Source organism: Marmota marmota, unplaced genomic scaffold, assembly GCF_001458135.2.
Source record: "Marmota marmota marmota unplaced genomic scaffold, marMar, whole genome shotgun sequence".
Classification (NCBI taxonomy): domain Eukaryota; kingdom Metazoa; phylum Chordata; class Mammalia; order Rodentia; family Sciuridae; genus Marmota; species Marmota marmota.
The window spans coordinates 6198977-6219065 of NW_026000185.1; the positions used below are offsets into that span (position 1 = coordinate 6198977).

Here is a 20089-nt window from a genome sequence, read left to right on the forward strand (position 1 = left end):
ACTATTCTCTTTTTTAAATGTATGCTTGATATTTTCCATTAAAAATCTTTTAGATAGGTATATATAAAAGAATTGTCTATCTCCTAGATATATTATCTTATTACTATATATCTTTATGTTTCTTTCAGTTATAATAAAGAGAAACCCCAATTTACACTGGCTTTAACAATGAAGGGAAGGTGTAGATTGATATAGCTAAAATGTTCATAGCAGTTCTAGGTGTCAGGTGATACTTGATCCTACAGCTCCATTATGGTACCAATGCCTGAATTTCTATCATTGTGCTTTGCCTTTTATGATGTTGGTTTCATCCTAAAGCTCATATCTCTTCTCATTTCAAGAAGACTGGCAATAGCTACTCGGTTACTTATATGGCAAAAGCTGAATTTGTTCTAGCATTTCCAATAAAAGTTCTGAGACGGTTGGCTTAAGGTCATATGCCTAACCAGAGGTAGAATCCTTCTCTTAATAACTTAGTTATGGTCACATTCTCCACTCCTGGTAACCAGGGCCAGGAACCTCTCAGATTAAAAGGAGGAAAGGTAAAAAAGGTGCTTGGTGGCAGTCAACAAATATCAGTCACATGTATAAAGCTCCTCGTAGAATAGAACAGAGGGCACTGAACACTACCTTCCAAAAGTACAGGATTCATGTGGAGCTGTGGTCAAAGACTAGTGGATGGTCTATAGTGGTGGAAATTTCCTTAATGACAAGATGGATAGCATCTTGTACAGAGAATGGTGGTGAGGGTATAATGTGCTCCATTCTGGAGGGAGTATATACCCCATCATGTTACCTACTGTAGGTGAGTGCTGGGTTTGTTCTGGCTGTCCCAGGCTGTGGTCAGAGGAATATTGTCCTGCCTCATAACATTTTTCCCGTACTTTGGAGATAGTCGTGATCACTAATACCCAGATCTGATACCAACATGCCTCATTTAGCATGGCTATTTGTCTCAGAAGCATATTTAAATATCTACCTCTATAGCTACCCACAAAGTGTATTTGTGTATGTGTTAATATGTATGTGTCACAAATATACACAGAGAGAAATCCAATACAATATTGTGTAGTTTATTTAGGTATCTTTTCTCATGATTTCATGGTCAATTTGGTAGAGAGAGCCCTTGAGATGGTCTCAGAACATGAGGCTAATGCACCATAATGTATTTTCTTCAACTAAATGACCATTGACAATCTATTAAATCTGCCACAGTCTGTACCTGGTCCAAGTACTGGGGATTGAACCCAGAGGCGCTTTACCATCAAGCTACATCCCTAGTCCTTTTCATTTTGTTTCAAGACAAGATCTCACTAAGTTGCTTAGAGTCTTGCTAAATTAATGAAGCTGGTCTTGAACTTGTGATCCTCCTGCCTCAGCCTCTCATACCTCTGTGATCACAGGTGTGCACCATTGTGTCCAGCCACATATTCTCTATCATGTCTTGGTAATCATTTTTGCCTCATAACCACTGATAAAAAGATTTTAAATAAATCTACTGAAGGTGTCTCAAAGTGGCCCAACCTTGCTCCCCAGTGAACCTACACAAAAAACTATACAAGTAACAAGTGTAGAAAGATTCAGTAACAAAAATATGGCTTTATACTTATGTATCAGCTTTCCATTACTATAATACCTGAGATGATCAACTTAAAAAAAGAAAAGATTTATTTTGGCTCACAATTTGAGATTCCAGTCCATGATTACTTGGCCATTACTTTTGGGTATGTGGTAAGGGAGCAAAGCTCAATGGCAAGAACTCCACATCTGGGCTGATTCTAGCAACTGGCCACTTAGACTAGCAGGGGGAGATGAAGGCAGTCTAGACTAAGAAATGATACAGTTCTCAGAAACAACTTTGTTAATACTGCTATCTGAACAAATGAAAATAAAGCACCATTCTGGTTTGTGCTGGAAATCATCTGGCTGCTTTTGAAGGACATATTCATTAGAACTTTAGTGCTTAATGTTTAAGGCTAAAGCTACAGTTGCCTCTCATATTTCATATTTGAACAAAGATTCACAAAACCTTTCTTCCAAATTCTACCCCAAATTTCAAGCCTAAGACAATGTGAGACACTGTGTTGATCACTACAGTCTAAGCCAGGACTTTCCCACTGGCAGCTTCTCACTGAAGAACTGCAACTGTCCTAATTTCCTGCTCAAGTTTCTCCCCAACTGTCATCTCTTAGCTCAGAGCAGCCACTTTCCTCTCTATACCAGTCTGAGAAAATGTGCTTTGCCCTATATCTCTTCTGTTTTCTAAGGTATACAACTGACAGTAAGTATAACAGAGGCAGTTTCCAAATTATACTATTCCATCAAGAATGGAAGGTGGCTGGGGATGTGGCTCAAGCGGTAGCGTACTCACCTGGCATGAGCGGGGCACTGGGTTCAATCCTCAGCACCACATAAAAATAAAATAAAGATGTTGTGTCCACCAAAAACTAAAACATAAATATTTAAAAAAATCTCTCTAAAAAAACAAAAACAAAAAAAAAAAAAAAAAAAAAAGGAAGGTAACCCCTACTCCCTCCCCAACCCAAACATCAATAGACACACCACCTACAGGTGAGGTCCAGGGGAGGGGTGGGGGACAGGAAGACAAACAATGAGGAAAACAGAATAAAGCTAGAGAGGAAGGAAGGGTTGCCTTGTCCACTTGAACCATTAATTTCCCCTTGATATCACTGTCCCAGACAGCAATTTCTTTCTTCCCTATAACCTACAGTCTTGAGTGCCTAATTGTTTCAACTGGAATTGCATTAGCTGCCAAGCATATAAGAGAAGCTAGATCCTTAAAGGACCAAAGTCAGGTGAAATGAAAAGGGAAATTTTCTTGATTTCTACAAGTGTACCCACCAAACAATTGCTTAAACAGGCTAGGTTATGCTGCAGAAACACACGGCACCAGTATGTCCATGCTTTAACATGAAATTTATTTTTCATTCCCACAAAATACATTACAGGTCTGGGGGCTTCAGAAAACCTGACCTCTAAGCTGGGACTCAATATTCCTGATGGCTTTGATCTTGTGGCTCCTCTACTCATATATGTGTTTCCATGATTAAGGCAGGAAAGGAGAGTACTAGAGTCTTGCACCAGAAAACAAATGTGTCAGCCCGGAAGTGAGGCTTCTGCCCATGACCCACTGACCAAATCTCTCATGATCCTACCTTACTGCAAGAAACAAGAAAGCTAAACCATTCTTTTTACCTCAGTTCTCCTAAATTCACTGGAATACAATCTCCATGAAAGGATGTGTTCTCTCCTTTGCTGTCTCTTCAGAGTCTAGGACAGCGTCCAGAACACAATAGAGCTGAGTGACTGCATATCTGTTAAGAAATACATGTATGTCCTGAGAGAATGGTCAAAGACTGAAAGACTAGGCAGACCACAGCCTCATAGCTGGCTGGCTTAGAAAATAAACTTGGTGCAACTGACCTCAGAGATAAAACTTCCAAGAACTCCTGACCAATAGCTCAGGTGGTTCTCGTGATGTACACAATAAAACACTAAAGCCAAGAATCAAGTCATCTTAGCCTAATAACTGTAAGTGCTCAATTTCTGAATGGAGTTGCCACAAATGCCATTTGCCTCCTTAATGTAGCTGGCCAGTCCAACTTACCACTGGGAAGCAGGGGAAAGGGAAAGAACATATACTCACCATGTTTCTATGGGCAAGGCCCTGTTTTAGGTGCTGTACTTTCATCAATCCATCTAATCCCCAAACAACCCTGAATTGAATGATATCTCTATTTCAGAGAGAAAATGGAGACAACAAGAGTGTTTCACAAACCAACCAAGAAATGCCAATCAAGAAACATAAGTGTTTTACAAGCTAGAATTCAATATAACACATTACTCAGGCTGGCTGTGTAGGGATAACGTAATAAGTTGGTCCTACTAATCCTGCCTTCATATATGATAGATGATGCTATGTGATAGTCCACAGACCCTCTAGCAATGAGTTCTTAAGCCTGTGTATGTGTGTTTGGGGGAGAGGTACTAGGGATTGAACCCAGGTCCTTACCTATGCCAGGTAAGCACTCTAACACTGAGCTACATCCTCAGCCCTTTTTAAATTTTGAGACAGCATCTCCCTATTGCCCAGGCTGGCCTGGAACTTGTGATCTTCCTGCCTTGGCCTCCCAAGAAGCTGGGATTACAGGTATGCACCATACTGGCCCTCCATCTCTTTGAGTCTCAACTTGTTATTTAAGAGAGACTTGGAAGAGATAATTAATCTCTTTCTTGACATACCTAAAAGCCATACCAGGAACAAACCTGAGTTACTGTTTTGTCAGTTTTAAGAAAATCCATAGGCTATGCAGACTGACAGCAATCCATCAAATTTATCACCTATACTGTGCTGGAAAGAACAGACAGGTGGACCCTGCTTAAGAACTTTCAGTGTGAGACATAACAACATGGATGTAGATCTACCTATACTTGCCCAACACCAATCATCAGTTACCAAACTTTCCTTTTAGGAATCCAAACTCCTGCTGAATACATGTTCAAATAGCACACACACATTCCAGTTCTCATACAAACATTAACTCTTTTTTTCTTAAGAAACAAAAGCCAAATTAAGAAGTAAACAAAAACTGTAAGAAGTTGATCCTAAACTTTCTTCCATCCTTGGACAAGTGCTAATTTTTATGACTGCTTTATCCTGACATCTTGAGGTAAGGAAACAGTCTACTTTTATCACAGAAAATCCTTACATCTAATATATATTCATGGCTACAAATTCCAACCCGTTTTCATATGCTCTCATTAAAGATGTTTTCCATTTTTCAAACACCACCAATGAGAGGCATAAATAGTGCATTATTAGTCCACCTGGCAGATTCCCTAGTGGTGAAGTAAATATTGTTTTATCACAGTAAAATTTGTGCTAACAGGAAGGATTCAAGAGCTTAAGTTGCTAAAAAGTTCAAGAAACTCCAATGATGTCCACTCTAGTGAACAGTGTCTAATGACAAGAGAAAGGAAAAAAATCTAATTTAGCTCCTGGAAAAAACTTTCCATTCGAATTAATTTCTGCCCCACAAGATCACTGAAAATGTTAAGCCTGTTACCCTGAAGACAATGGTTTGCAATTAAATATAGACAAATGTTCACTGTTTTTCATCTTGGAAGACTATATTACAAATGTTTCTACTATGTTGAAGTGACTGGAGAGATCAATGCAAAACCATCTGTATTTACTTCTGTCATCACAGTGAACTACTAACTGGCTGCATCTGCTATCTAAAGCTGAAATTGCTATTTTCCATGTACAATCCCAAAAGAGCCCTTTCCCTTATCCAGATGCTCTTAGAACATCTCTTATGCTAAGGAATTCCCTGACAGTTAAAAGTAAAAACAGTAAGTAGTACAACTAATGTATCCATGGCTGGGTCAATCTTTCTATGAATCATATGATATATGTACCCAATTTTCTGATGAGGAAAAATTCTTCATGCTTCATGATTTTGCATTTTTTCAGTGTCAAACTCCATTTGGTGAATTTCCTCAGAATAAGGACACTGGACAAGCTTCCCTTCATTGGTGGAGTTTCTGGTGTCTAAGAAGGCTTGACCGTCTGCTGAAGTTTCTCTTGCATATACCACAGGTATAAGGCTGTTCACCTGTGTGGGTTCTCCTGTGTTTAATGAGGTGGGAGTTCTGACTGAATTTTTTTCCACATTCGTGACATGTAAAGGGCTTCTCTCCTGTGTGAGTTCTTTCGTGTGTGTGAAGGTTTGTATTTTGACTGAAGCTTTTCCCACACCATGAACACTTATATGGTTTTATTCCTTGATGTGTTGTTAAGTGCTTATTAAGATCTGAACTCCATCTAAACCTCTTATCACACTGTTGACACTTATAAGGCTTCTCTTCTGTGTGAATTCTTTGGTGCTTAATAAGGTCAGAGCTAACTCTGAAGTTTTTCCCACATTCCTGGCATTTAAAAGGCTTTTCTCCTGTACGGTCTTTCTTGTGAAGGTCCATAAGTTTTAGCAGCTCTTGTTTCCATGTTGAAAGTTTCTTTCTTTTCTTCACTGGAAAATCTCGGTGCCATTTTCCTACTCTGTGGGTATCACCATGATTTTCTTTGCCCATTGTTTTCTGGGGAACTTTCACTTTGGCCTTTTTTGATACTGTATCTCTTGGTGCTTGCATTTCCAAGTCAGAAAGAGATACAGGCTGATGATTTTCAGTGTCCTTTTTTTGTTTTAACCCTGCTGGAATAAACATAAGAATAAGCCATCTGTGTCCTAGAACAACAGAACCACAAGGAAGGAAAAATTCAATGGTGATTTATTAAAACAAACAAAATGAACATGGGTTAAAAAAAAATCAGACTAGCAGAACCTTAGAATGTTAAGTCCATGTAAAGGATCACATCAAGGTACATGTCTCCTCCTCCCATGGTATATTTACCTGTAGGAGACTCTCTGGGATAGTCTTTGAACTCTGAGGATCCTTGAACCCATGGCTCTTCCCCTTGCTCTAGACAGGAGATCACTTTGGGTTTGGGGAGCACAAATAATGCTGTGAAATGGGAAAAATGAGGTCAAAGACTTCAACTTCACAATGAATTGATCTACTAATTTCAGACTACTCAGGAAGACAGAAGGACAATTCTACACTTTGTTACCCCAGATCTAGTATCATGTTTACACTATATTATACTGCATTCATGGTTGGATGTGCAAGCAGAGGCTAAGAAATAAACCCCAAGGTAGATCAATGAAAAGGATATAGGGAATAGAAACCCAGTGTACATTTTCCCTCTTCTGTTACCAAGAATACACTCTGTTCAACCAAAAAGGAACCAAATTCCAGAGGTTACAAGAAATACAGGCTGGTCTTAATAACTCAAGAAAATTCATACTGGATAAGACCATGTATAGTGGAGCCAATATGAAAGTCTGTAGGTTAGTATCATATCCACAAGTAACTGCTGTCATACTTATAGCTGTTTATTTAGATTTACTTATTTAGCACCAGGCCATGGATGAGGATGGATTTCTACCCCTCTTATAGTTCACAGTTCTACATTCAGGTAGAAGAAATGGACCAAGAACACTTGGTAGACCTTTTCTAAATAGTTTGGCCAGTATGAGAACTATATATCATTCATTCTTTCAAAAAATATTTATTGGAACTGTGGATTTAACTCCAGGGTATAGCATGTGTTTTGCATGCACAAGGTCCTGGGTTCAATCCTCAGTACCAAAAATAAGTTAATATCTTGTTTTTATTTATTTATTTATTGAGTGGATATGATGCTCTATGGACTGGAGCTATAGTGGTAAAGAAGCTCAATGTCCTGATTTTAGAAAGCTTATATTCTAGTATACTAGTAAAGCAAGTGAGTAAATAAAACAAGCCAAAGAATGTCAAGAAGCAATAAATGTTTTGAAGCACACTGAAGACGTTACAAAAGAGTCTTATGATTCTACTCTGGGAAGCATTCTTTGACAAAGTATTGCTTGAGCAGAAACATAAAAGTTGAGAATTTTACAACGTGGTAGAAAAGTATGCCAAGCAGAGGAGAAAGGGAAGCAGAAATGAGTATGCAAAATCAAGAAACAACAGGAAAATCAATGTGGCTAAAGAGGATTAAGCAAAGGTACTTGTGGCAGGAGGCAAGGCCAGATCATGGAGAGTCTGAGTGCTCTGATAAGGATAATGAGCTTATTTTGAATTTAAGAAATCACTGTATAATTCTGAAGCAATAAAATGTTATAATCCAAAGAAATTCTTAAAAGATCACTCTGGTCATTGTGTGATAAACAGATAGTGGGAGGGCAAGAGTAGAGGCAAGGCAACAGAGTTAGAAAGCTATCTGGTTCGAGATGATGCTGCCTTAGATGAGGATGCTAACAGAGTTCAAGAGGTTGAGTCATAGGTGAAGTCAGTACATAATAAAGTGGAGCTAAGACAACTTGCTTATGGGTTACTAATGGGATATGATGGCAAAATTAAAGGATAACTATTTGGGTTTTTTTTTTTTTTTTTTTTTTTGCCTGAACCATCTAGATAATCCTTTGCCAAGATGGGAAAGATGTGTAAGAGCAGATTTGGGATAAAAGAAAGGAAATGGATCAAGAATTCTATGCATGATAAGAAATTTGCATGTACATTTGGGAAAAGCTCCCACATGTAAGGGACACACCTTCTCCCTCCCCACACCATCTAGTTGAGAACCAACTAGCTAGAGAAATCTCATGGGATTTCATTCTTAGTAAGCCAAGAATGAGTCAGGTTACTTGATTTCTACACATGGGAGGAAAAATCTTTACCTAGGGAGATGACAGTCTCATAGTTTTCCTGCATTACATCATTGTAGAGAGCCTTCTGAGTGGGATCCAATAACTCCCATTCTTCCTGGGAAAAATACATGGCTACTTCTTCAAATGTCAACAAGCTCTAAGGAAAATAATGGACTTAGTTTAGTACTTACATTACTACAGAAGCAGCCCAAACACCTAGATAAGAACTGTACGGTAGGCCAGGTTATGAAGGAATTAACAGTACATGATTATAGTTATGTGCCACATAAGAACGTTTTGGTCAATAGGCCACACATATGAAGGTCATTCTGTAACATTATAATGAAGCTAGAAATTTTCTATTGCTTAATGACATCATGGAACAATGCCTTTCTTATGTGTTTGTAGTGATTCTGGTATAAATAAACCTTCTGGGCTACTAGTTGTACAAAAGTATAACACACAGTAATGTACAGTACATATTAATTAAAAACACATTTATTTTTTAAGTTATTGGTTTATGTATTTACCATATTTTTAATTGTTAGGAGTGTACTCCTGGTATACTGGGAAAAAAAAGTTTACTAGAAAACAGTATCCCAATGTTGTGATAGCAGCAGCTTCATACATCTTGTACTTACCATGTCTCTTGACTGCATCAACAGGTCTCACTGAATAAGTGACTTACATGATCTAGGGATGTGTAAGCACCATTTATGATGTTTGCACGACAAAGTTGTTTAATGACACATTTCTCAGAAAGTATCCCCACCATCATGCAACACCTGACTGCATTATAAAAAGAAAGAAGCCAGAAATGGGTGAAAGGATTGGCAAACAGCCTAAGAGGTACCCCAAGTGACAAAGACTGGATCTAACATGCTTCTGAGTTCCTCCTGGATAGTATGAATAATGGATAGCAGGAAAAGGCAACTCTAAACAGCTAAAAACCAAAGCTCACCTGGGATTCAGACAAGACAAGATCAGGTGCCAATGTCCAGTCTTTGGTGTTTTTCTGTTCAGAAAAGGCTAGACTCTGCTGAGCAGGTACATCTGTGGGTGGAAAAAGAACCAGAAGAAATTTCTCTTGTCTATAAACCTCTTGAGTTCATTTCTGAAATACAGATCCTCTTTACAAGTGCTGTGGTGACAGAGTGGCTTCTCATAAATAAGAACCAAGTACCTACCAAATTCTTAGAACTAGTTCCCCAGTTGATGTTAACTTAGTCATGAGAAATTAATAAAATCCCTTTTCATTTTCCATTCATGCATAAATTGTTCTGAGTTAGGCAATAATTAAAGATATTCCAAAATGAAGCACTCAGGGACTCCTGTATACAAGAAATGAACTTGTCTTTTATTATTTTTTTCCTGGTGCACAATTGTCTTCACATTCTGCCACTAACAGACCATTTGCTTTTGCTTAAAGCACCCCCCCCCCTTTTTTTGGTACCAGGTATTGAACTCAGGGGTACTTGACCACTGAGCCACATTCCGACCCTTTTTTGATTTTATTTAGAGACAGGGTCTCACTGAGTTGCTTAGTGCCTGGCTCTTTGCTGAGGCTGGCTTTGAACTTGCAATCCTCCTGTCTCAGCCTCCCAAGCTGTGGGATTACAGTTGTGTGCCACTGTGCCCAGAGGCTAAAAGTCCATTTCTGATTGTAATTCTTTTTGTATTTTATGAATATGAGTGGCCCCAAACCTTCCTGCTTTGTTTCTTTTCCTTCTCTCCACTTTTCTAAGGAATGGAGTTCATGGTGTTATTACCAGGGTTTTGTAGTTTGTTTCTACACCCCAGGCCAACCCCTACCTTTGCCACTGTCTGAAGGGACATCATAACTGCTAATCATGATGGCTTTCACAGATCTACAGAACTGGGTACCCAAAATATGACCACTACATTTTGGCTTAACAAATTACTATCACATTTCTCAGAAAGAAATTATCATGAAATTCCTTACCATTCTCAAATACAGACTCCGTTTCTTTACAAATACTCCTGCTCAGATGTTCTTGTATACCCTGGTATGTATTCCAAAGTTCTTCATCCTGAGACTTGCCTTCTGATTGAGACTCTGCTGGCTTCACCTTTAAGCCTGGGGCCTCTGCTGTTTCTCCCAAAAGTACTGGCTCCTTTCCCAGCTCATGGATTTCAACCTAGAAATAATCCCCATCCTTGTTACTGCAGAACTTTCTTTTGGTTGGGAAGTGGAACAGACGGTGGAACAAATGTATACTCCAAACTATAAGCTTGAAACAAAACAGCAACCTTTGCATACAAATCTACCTCAGACCACTACCAAGGTTGGGCACTGAACCTATTCTTATACTGACTTGGTCTGGCTTTTTCCTTTGCCTTAGATCCTTTCCTGGGTGATTTCCTATCTTCTCATTTTCTCTAAAAATTAAGGAATTAAATAAAAGTTTTCCTGTCAATCACATTTACCCCATAACTAGGGGAGGTTTTCATAGGGAAAGTGAATAAATTAAAGAAAATGAGAGAGGAAGAACGGCTCCCACACCCAGATGATTGATACCAAAAGTCCTGCCCTGTAAACTTCCTAGTAGGTCTAAGGTCAGCAGGTGTTTGGCACCTGCCAAGGGTATACCCTTTTTTCTCACTCACCAGCAAAGCCAAGAACAAGCCACAAAGGAAGGGTAATGGAGACCCTTAAGGTAGGGAAGCAACTATCCTTCAATGTCTTTCTTCTTGTAGCTACTCTGTTGGGATTTTCCTTCTTTCCAAATTTTTGCTTCCCTCTTCTCTATTTTCTTCTTTCCCTCTGCAGTTTCCCCTAGTTGTTTGAATTCCTCCTTTATTATCCTTGTTCTCCTTTGGTCTCTAGGCATCCTCCCTATTTTGGATCTACCCTCACTCACCTTATTGGCTTTTATTTGTTTCTAAGAATTCAGGTTCTGTCTCCTCAGGCAAGATCACCCCATTAATCATGGCTCCAAAAAAGAGCAAAATTCAATTATTTTTTCTCTAAAGTCAAGGAAATCCCTGCTGTGATCTATGGAACAAGTGGACTTTTCCTTTCCTGTGTGCTTATGATTTCAAGTCCCAACGTAAATGCCTTAAAAGCACAATACAGTAGAACTAATTCATCATTTCTCAATTAACTTCCCCCATCCTATTTCACTATACATGTTAGAAATCTTCCTTCTCACCCCATTCCTCCTTTGACCAGATTCCCTTTGTAAGTGTTCCACCAAGTCAACAGCCTCCTCAACGCTCTGTGGATGGTGTTTCTGCATCCAGGCCTGCATCTCCCTGGGCAGAATGGTCAGGAACTGCTCTAGCACCAGCAATTCCAAGATTTCCTCCTTTGAGTGAATCTCTGGTCTTAACCACAGACGGCATAATTCCTGAAGCTGGCTGACAGCTACACGGGGTCCAGCTCTTTTGGGATAATGAAAGTTCCGGAAATGCCAGCAAGAACTCTTGGGATCCAAACTGTCTGTCTGTGCAGATTTCTTACTTTGATTGGAGCTCTGTGTCACAGGCTCCTTAGTCTCCCACAGAGTTCTGATTTGAGGGTCCAAATGCTCAACCACCTTCAGATCTACCATCATCATTCTGCACTAGCACCAGTTTTGCTCCTGTGTTTGGCACCCTGCTGGTGCCACCTTTGATAAATTAGGCCCGTCTGCTCTGGTATAAAAAAATCAATGTAAGTATCTTCTTCCTACAGATGTTGAGGGCAGAAAAAAAGTACATGTCAATAAGAAAGTCACACAAACCTTAATACTTGCTATTTATTGAGGAAAATGGACAGAAAAGGTCCTATCTTACCTTCCCTTTAAAAATCAATAGCCAGGTCCTTTACTTCTCTCCTTTTCTATTACTCAAAGCACAACCCAGCTCAGAGAAGATAAATGTCAAATAACACTGCTGCCTTTTTTTTTATTAACAACTCAGGAAAGGTTGGTAGTTGAGAAAATTGGCATCTACTGGTTTAGGATTATCCTAGGACAATTGGTGTGCTTCCTAGCTCATGTTTCTCACAAGTGAAGAATAAGAGAAAATCAGATTAGGAGAGATTGAGTTCCTCTTAAATTTTAACAGGTCAACCCAGTCTGTCTTTAGTAAGGGGGTATAACTTCTAATGACCTTCATTTATTTGTGAAGATAGAAGTCCTCACTTCATGGAACAGTTGATAGTGCCCTTTCCATCGTACGGATGATGGCAGGAGAGCTTAAGAGAAGGAAACCAAAATAAAAGGAAAATAATTAAGGGGAAAGGTAGCCATATTCTTCTCCAAAAGCATTTCCCAACTAATCAACTAAATGCTCATTATTATTTTTTGCAAGACATACACAGGACGCTATGCAAATGATTTAAATGAATTTTTAACCTAGAACACCCCCCCCACAGCTGGCTTTTATTTACAAATTATCCAGTTTTTGAAAAAGAGCAGACGTGATGGCACATGCCCATATTCCCACAAGTAGAGGCAAGAGGATTGTAAGTTTGAAGCCAGCCTTAGCAACTTACTGAGACCCTGTCTCAAAATAAATAAGAGCTGGGATCTACATCAATGGTAGAGCACCCCTGGGTTCAATCCCCAATGTTGGGAAAAGGTATAATGGCAGCTACACCCAAAAAAAAACCCAACATGGCACCTGAGAAGCTTCTCTTCCTGCCTCTGCCTTTCCTGCCAGCGCCAATTTCAAATCTCGCTGGCAGGAAACCTTAGCCCCAATAAGAACTAATTTCGTGGGCTCCGGAACTGACATCTGGAAGAACTTACCAATAAACGAGTGACCCGTCATTTACCTAAGCCCTGCCATCTCTCCTTAGATCTATATAAGCCCATAGCCTTTTGTAATAAAGTGGAACTCTCCCAGGGAAGTGTCTTGCGTGGAGGACTTCTTTCACCCAAAACTTTAAAAAAAAAAAAAGAGAGAGAAGGGGAGTTGGTGATGGGGGGTGACCCTCTGCGACTCATTTCTTCGAGGGTTATTTAGATCTCTAGGGAAGGCTAAGAAAAGCTCTGCCGAAATGCCACAGGCATTCAAAGAAAAGCCCCCAGTGAAGCATGTTACCCAGCCGTCCCAGCTGCGGAGCCCGGGGCTCGTCCTCCTTTGGCCTGGGCAGAAACTGCTGCGGGAGGTGCCGCGGGCCCTCCCGCGCCCCAGCGGGAAGCCTTCCGGGTGCAGCGGCACACGCCCCAGTTAGCCCCGCTGAGGCCCGCTCCCACGCAAAGGGCGCCAGGAAAGCCTTCAGAGCCGGNCGCCCCGATGCAGGCGCAAAGCCACGCACACCCGCCAGGCCTTAGTTGGACAAGACGCCCACCCGCAGCGTCTCGGTTGTGGTCCCAGAGCCGCGCGCGGCGGGAAGCGGAAGTGACGTGCAGCCACTCCCCTCCCTCGCGTCGATGTGCCCCACGGCCGCGCGCCCGCGCTCACGGCGCTCGGGAGGGGCGGCTGCCTGCCCCGTGGCACGGGGAACAGTCAACGCTTCCGAACCGACAGGGTCCCGAGCCCTCAGGGCCCGCCCTCGCCGCCCTGCCTGGCACGCATGCCCCGGCCGTCGCTGAAGGGTCCTGGAGAGCAGGCAGTTCCTGCAGGTAGGACCCGGCGCGCCCCACGTGTCCGCAAGGCTTTCTGGAAGGGCCACGCGGCGTCTGCCCCGCGGCTGGGGGCGCTGTTTGCTCGTGAGGCAGGTAGCTCCGGCTCCGCGGGCCTCCGGGCTCTGCCGCTCCCCGCAGCTTGCCTCCCCGCAGGGCTCCGGGCCTTTGGTCTGGTCCTGGCAGTGCCTGAGCTCTGCACGAGACAGAAGCGCGCCGGAGGTTCCCCAGCGTTCGCAGTGTCAGCCTGTGCCAGTCAGAGGTTCCGCTCGGTGAACTGTGTGTAGCCGGCGCTGGAGTCCGCGAGAAACCCGGAGGGCCGAAGCAACTTCAGCAACATCACTAGTGAGAACTCCAAGGAGGTGAAAGTTGATTTGGGGTTGGGGGAAATTATAAAAGGCCTTGAGGAATTTTCCCCACAGCAGAGTGGGGACACTTGTACAGACAAGTACAAGAGGAGACTTGAAAGCTGAAAAAATTAGAATAAAAGATGGGAAGTACATTTTCACAGAGTCAGGCTATGTTTAGAGGGAGAGTTTCAGAAGTAGTTTGTTGTGTTTTTTTTTAAAGGCTTATATGGACCTTATTGCATTTGAGAAAATCAATAACGGAGCTCCAGTTGGAGGGTTTTTGACGGCACATCTTTCTAGGGCAGTTCAACCAGAGGTAAGTTTAAAGTCAGAATGAAGACAGGGGCCATATACTACTTCTGTTTGGGAACAGAATGTTATTATAATCATCTGAGGCAGAGATCATGAAAAAAAAAAAATACACACACATACACACCCACACATACACATATATATATTTAGTTGTAGATGAACACAATATTTTATTTATTTGCTTTTATGTGGTGCTAAGGATCAAACCCAGTGCCTCACATGTGTGAGGCAAGTGCTCTACCACTGAGCTGTAACCCCAGCCCCAGATCTTGAACCTTTTTAAATGAGATTAAACAGATAGTAATGAGCATTAGCCTCAATCATTTGGATATGTATCAAAGAAGGTTCATTTCCTTAGATCTTAATCAGGTTGAGAATTAATTATTTAAAAAGTAAGTATGGTTCTCAGCCTTTCATAACTAGTAGTAACTTAGCATTGAGAATCTCATCACCTGGCCTAATGCTGAACATATAATTAGAACTTATTAAGTTGAATAACGGAAACTTATGCCAGCAGTGCCCTTATATCTCATTAGTTGGTTAAAGGGAGAAGAAGGGGGAAAGAGAAACTGTGGAGAGAAGGAGGAAACAAAGCAAAATGATGAATAGCAAATGAAGGCCACTGATGCTTTTCACTGTGTGAGGTTTGGTGCCACAGTTGCTTACCCTTCCTGTTGAGCCCATAAAAGTTCCCTGGCTCTTGATGCATCTCTCCCTGCTTGTGCACTCTTTTAGAAGTGATGAATGTACAGCTAGGAAACAACAAAATACAATGAATTAATTTGGGGATATCTGTTCAACTGCCATAGTGGACAGTGTTTTTTCTGGGTAACTGACTAGAGATAATGGTGCTACTATTGGCTAACAAATAATATATTCTTTTATCATTTATAATAGTTACCACTTAGTAGTTGCTTGATTTTAGCCTGTCATTGGCTCTACCATCTAAATATATTCTTTCATGATTTTCTTAGTGTTCTGTAACTCAGAGTTGGCATATCTAGCAACAGATGTTTGAGGAAGACTGTTGCTCTGACTCTTCTGGGTTTTTAGATGAGAGACTTGAGAAATCTATATAGTTGGGGAATAAATGGGGCAGTCAGGCTCTGATGTAATGGGAAGGAAAAAGAACAAATACTAATCATTCTCCTCATTTCTGACATATTTTTTTCTTCATAGCACCTGGAGTGGATACAAGTGGCAGTTTTTGTTTCTTATGAAATTGTTTCTGGAATGAAAACCATGGAATTAGAGTAGAACATTTCTCACGACCTGCAATGGCTTTGGGCAGCACCAGGAGCTCCTGAAAGGATTATCTGAGAGTATAGAAAAGTTTGGCAACAGAAGGAACTATGAGAAGCAACTGATCAGAAATACCACTAGAGAAATCTTTTGAATTCTTCAGACAATTGATTCTTGGTGCAAATTAAGTAAAATCTATACTGAAGAGAAATATGAAAAGTATGTTGACATCCTAATGTAAACAGGAAAAAAAGTGAAATGGTAGACTTTTTTTTTTTTAACTGTGGTTAAGTATTTGTAAAACTTCAGATTTAGCTCTGAGAATTTCCGTGATTCTGAAGCTTGATATCCTAAGTGTGGAACATTTTCAATGAAAAAGAATAATTGAGAATACATCTTATATACCCAAGAAAGAAGACCTGAGAGTGAAAAAGTGCTACAAACAAATTGTTTACATATAATCTTGGCAACAAAATTCACACTCAGGTTAAAGCTCAGTTTGAGACTGCTATATTGAATACAATAAAGATTGAATTTCATTCATATGTGCAACAGAACCTACTGACTTTTCTTCACTTAGAAATTCTATATAACTGTCCCCAAGCTCTAGCTCTTCAGGTGTTCCAGTGTCAGGGTCCTTGAGGCTTGGGGTCTATACAGGTAGATGAACTGTTGCCCAGTGAAGGCTTCATACAGAGCAACATGAGCACAGTTTTCTGTTCCAGCAGTGAGGTAAAACCAGGTCATTTTGGAAGAAGCCATACTGCATCTCTGCTATACAAGATAACCCTGTCATTACCTTTGAGTTTTTCATACTCCTTTCTCAAGCATCAACTTTGTATTACAGATTTAATCCACCTGGTTCTGTTCTTATGAGCACATGTCTCTCAATGCCTCTACTCTTCATTTTGTCCCTTTTCCTCTGTTGAATTAGAGAATATATGCAGGTACCCCTATCAGGGAGAGAAAACAATGGGGTTCCGAAAACCTATTTCCTGTGTCTTTGGTAGTGGCAATTTTGAGAGTACATAAGACTGACACTTCAATCATGAGCCCTTATTCCTTTCAGCCCATTACCCTCCAATACAAATGCCGCAACCTTCCAGGACTCTCCACTAGCTTTTTGTTATTTTAAAATGTTTTTCCCAATTCAGTAAGGTATTTCCCTTTTATTTTTTTGGCTGTTTGAAATCAAAATCACTATGAATAAGAGAGGGAAATATACAACATTGAATTTGGAGGAAAAAATGAAGGTTCTCAGCAGGATTGAAGCTGGACGATCTCTTAAAAATGTAATGGATGAATTTGGAATCAGTAAATCAACATTTTATGACATTAAAAAGAATAAGAAATTGATTTTGGATTTTGTACTGAAACAGGACATGCCATTAGTAGGAGCTGAAAAGAGAAAGAGGACAACAGGAGCTAAATATAGTGATGTAGATGATGCAGTATACATGTGGTACCAACAGAAACGCTCAGCTGGTGTCCCTGTTAGAGGCGTGGAGCTTCAGGCTGCTGCAGAGAGATTTGCACAATGTTTTGGACGAACAGACTTCAAAGCCAGCACTGGTTGGCTTTTTAGATTTCGAAATAGGCATGCTATTGGGAACCGAAAAGTATGTGGAGAACAGATCGTAAGTTCGGCTTCAGAAAATGTTGAGCCATTTAGACAAAAACTGTCCTTGATAATCAAAGAGGAGAAACTGCATCTAGCTCAGGTATACAGTGGGGATGAGACTGACCTCTTTTGGAAGTCAATGCCAGAAAACACTCAGGCAAGTAGAAAAGATATCTGCCTGCCAGGGAGGAAAATAAACAAAGAACGGTTGTCTGCCCTTTTATGTGCAAATGCAGATGGAACTCATAAGTTGAAATCAATTATTATTGGCAAATTAAAGCTGCCCAAAAGTGTGAGAGAGGACACAAGTTCATTACCTGTGATATATAAACCTAGTAAAGATGCTTGGTTCACCAGGGAATTGTTTTCAGAATGGTTCTTTCAAAACTTTGTTCCTGAGGTTCGGCATTTTCAAATTAATGTCCTAAGATTCCATGAAGAGGATGTCAGGGCATTGTTACTTCTGGACAGTTCCCCAGCTCACCCTTCTGCTGAATCATTAACCAGTGAGGATGGTCGAATAAAATGTATGTTCTTTCCTCATAACTCTTCAACTTTGATCCAACCAATGAATCAGGGTGTGACCTTGAGCTGCAAACGACTTTATAGATGGAAGCAACTGGAAGAGAGTCTGGTAATTTTTGAAGAAAGTGAAGATGAGCAAGATAAAGGGGAAAACGGGATTTCCAAGATTAAAATCTACAATATAAAAAATGCAGTTTTTAACTGGGCAAGAAGTTGGGATGAAGTAAAGCAAATAACCATAGTAAATGCCTGGGAAAATCTTCTTTACAAAAAGGAACCTGACTATGCTCTCCAAGGCTTAGAAAGTAGAGATTACAGAGAGATTCTTAAAAAATGTGGTGAGTTAAAAACTGAGGTAGATGATGATAAGGTGTGGTTAAATGGAGTTGATGAAGAAAAGGGTTTTCCTCCAAAAACTAAAGGTAGAATTACAAAGGGAGTTGCCCAAAGAGAAGGAATTGAGAAGCAGGCTACTGAATTTAAGTTATCTGCTGTGAGAGAAAGTTTGGACTACCTTCTTGACTTTGTGGATGCCACACCTGAATTTCAAAGGTTTCATTCCACACTGAAAGAGATGCAACAAGAAGTAGTCAGGAAACAGTTCCAGAGTAGAATCCATTCAAGAATTGGTAGTTTTTTGACACCTAGGCCTCATAATATTAAGGATACCTTTAATATGCCCTCAACTTCTGGTTCTAGTAATTAAATTTTTGTGTTTAAAGATTTCCGCAGTTACATGATCATGTTTGATGTAAGCCTACTGTAATTGTCATTGTTTTTATCAACTGACATTATTTTGCATATCACTGTTCATTTACATATTGGTTATAAACTATACAGTTTGAAAATAATAAACTTTCGTTTCTTTAAATGTATGAATATATTATTATTTTCTATTTAAGATAGGACCTGGGGCTGGGGTTGTGGCTCAGTAGTGGAATGCTTACCTAGCATGTGCAAAGCCCTGGGTTCGATCCTCAGCACCATGTAAAAATAAATAAAATAAAGGTATGGTGTCCAACTACAACTAAAAAATTTAAAAAAATATAAGACCTGAATAATGAGGAATTACTGTCCCAGATTATCAAAGAGAAAATGGCTGTAAGGAAAAGCACTAATTTATATTCAACTGTGTAGCTCAGTAGCAGAGCACATGTTTAGCATGTACAAGGATCTAGGTTCAATCTGCAGCACCAAAAACAAACCAAAAACTCACGTATTCCCAGCCTAAAGCAAAGAAGCTGCATGCAGACTAATTCTTACCTTTACGAAGATAAAGCTAGATTTGGCTTCTAATTTAATAGTATGCCACACTCTTCTTTTTTAACTCTTACCACCTATTTAGTGTTTATTTTCCTCTTAAAGTAACATGCTGATTATTGAAGGTATGTAAAAAGAAAATACCCAGTCCTATTGACCAATAATATCCTTTTAAAACTTGAGTGTCATTTTTTAATTAGAAGGTTGCTGTGTAAATAAAATATTATACCTTAACACTTTATGCATTGGATTAACATTTGTTGAGTATATAGGATTGTATATATGTAGATTTACATAATCTTTATACTCATATCCTGACTATGCTCTCCAAGGCTTAGAAAGTAGAGGTGTATATTCTGATCCCTTTTTAAATAGGTAAGGAAACAAATAGAAGCTAGGTAACTTGATAAGGCCACAGAAGCTTATAAATGAGATCTAAATTCTATTTAATGCCAAAGCTCAGACTTTATTATGCTATTTGAAAATTTCCCCCATGTCATTAAAATCTCTTCACAAACCTCAAACATGATGGTTAATTACTATTCCACCATGTGATATATCCTATCACTAAATGAACCATTCTCCTGTTAAGTGTTTGTATCTTATTTTTTGAAGTAAGTAAAATGGTGAACAACTTTTTGTAGAAAAATTCAAGTGATTATTTTAAGGAAGGTTTTTAGAAATTAAGCTTCTGAGCTGAGTTAGTAGTACATGTCTGCAGTCCCAACAACTTGGGCTTAGGGCCAGCTGGACAACATAGCAAGACTCCATCTCTTTTTTTTTTTTTTAATTTAAACCAAGTCAAAGAGTGTGATTTTTTTTTTTTTAAAGAAAGGTATTGTTTTCATGTTCAGGCCCAGAGTTTGAAAGTACCCCCTGGGCACCAATCCTAGCATTGAATATTGCTATTAGTTTTTGCTAATTTTATAA

At 39.9% G+C, this 20089-nt stretch overlaps 3 protein-coding genes across 5 annotated transcripts; 1 reads left to right on the forward strand and 2 right to left on the reverse strand.

The window, feature by feature from the left end:
• Nucleotides 1-1057: 1057 nt before the first annotated feature.
• On the reverse strand, nucleotides 1058-10280 carry LOC107146675 (zinc finger protein 75A). Its single transcript, XM_048789283.1, is given in 5 exon segments — nucleotides 1058-6236; nucleotides 6436-6546; nucleotides 8304-8430; nucleotides 9235-9326; nucleotides 10237-10280. Coding segments are annotated over 3 exon segments (924 nt in total). The 5' UTR covers nucleotides 8404-8430; nucleotides 9235-9326; nucleotides 10237-10280; the 3' UTR covers nucleotides 1058-5523.
• LOC125612309 (zinc finger protein 75D-like) lies at nucleotides 8439-11854 on the reverse strand. The gene is made up of 4 exons (XM_048789284.1): nucleotides 11447-11854; nucleotides 10237-10432; nucleotides 9235-9326; nucleotides 8439-9062 (listed from the first exon to the last, which is right to left on the reverse strand). The coding sequence occupies exons 1-4, from the start codon at nucleotides 11852-11854 to the stop codon at nucleotides 9048-9050; spliced, it is 711 nt and encodes a 236-aa protein (XP_048645241.1). The 3' UTR covers nucleotides 8439-9047.
• A 1785-nt stretch (nucleotides 11855-13639) lies between these two features.
• On the forward strand, nucleotides 13640-18774 carry Tigd7 (tigger transposable element derived 7). 3 transcript variants are annotated; one of them, XM_015490819.2, is made up of 4 exons: nucleotides 13641-13849; nucleotides 14006-14211; nucleotides 14420-14515; nucleotides 15691-18774. In XM_015490819.2, the coding sequence occupies exon 4, from the start codon at nucleotides 16956-16958 to the stop codon at nucleotides 18603-18605; it is 1650 nt and encodes a 549-aa protein (XP_015346305.1). In that variant the 5' UTR covers nucleotides 13641-13849; nucleotides 14006-14211; nucleotides 14420-14515; nucleotides 15691-16955; the 3' UTR covers nucleotides 18606-18774. The 3 variants fall into 3 exon arrangements, with proteins under 3 accessions (XP_015346306.1, XP_015346305.1, XP_015346304.1); XM_015490820.2 differs by having other exon boundaries at nucleotides 13640-14194; XM_015490818.2 differs by having other exon boundaries at nucleotides 13641-14211.
• The last annotated feature ends 1315 nt before the right edge of the window (nucleotides 18775-20089 follow it).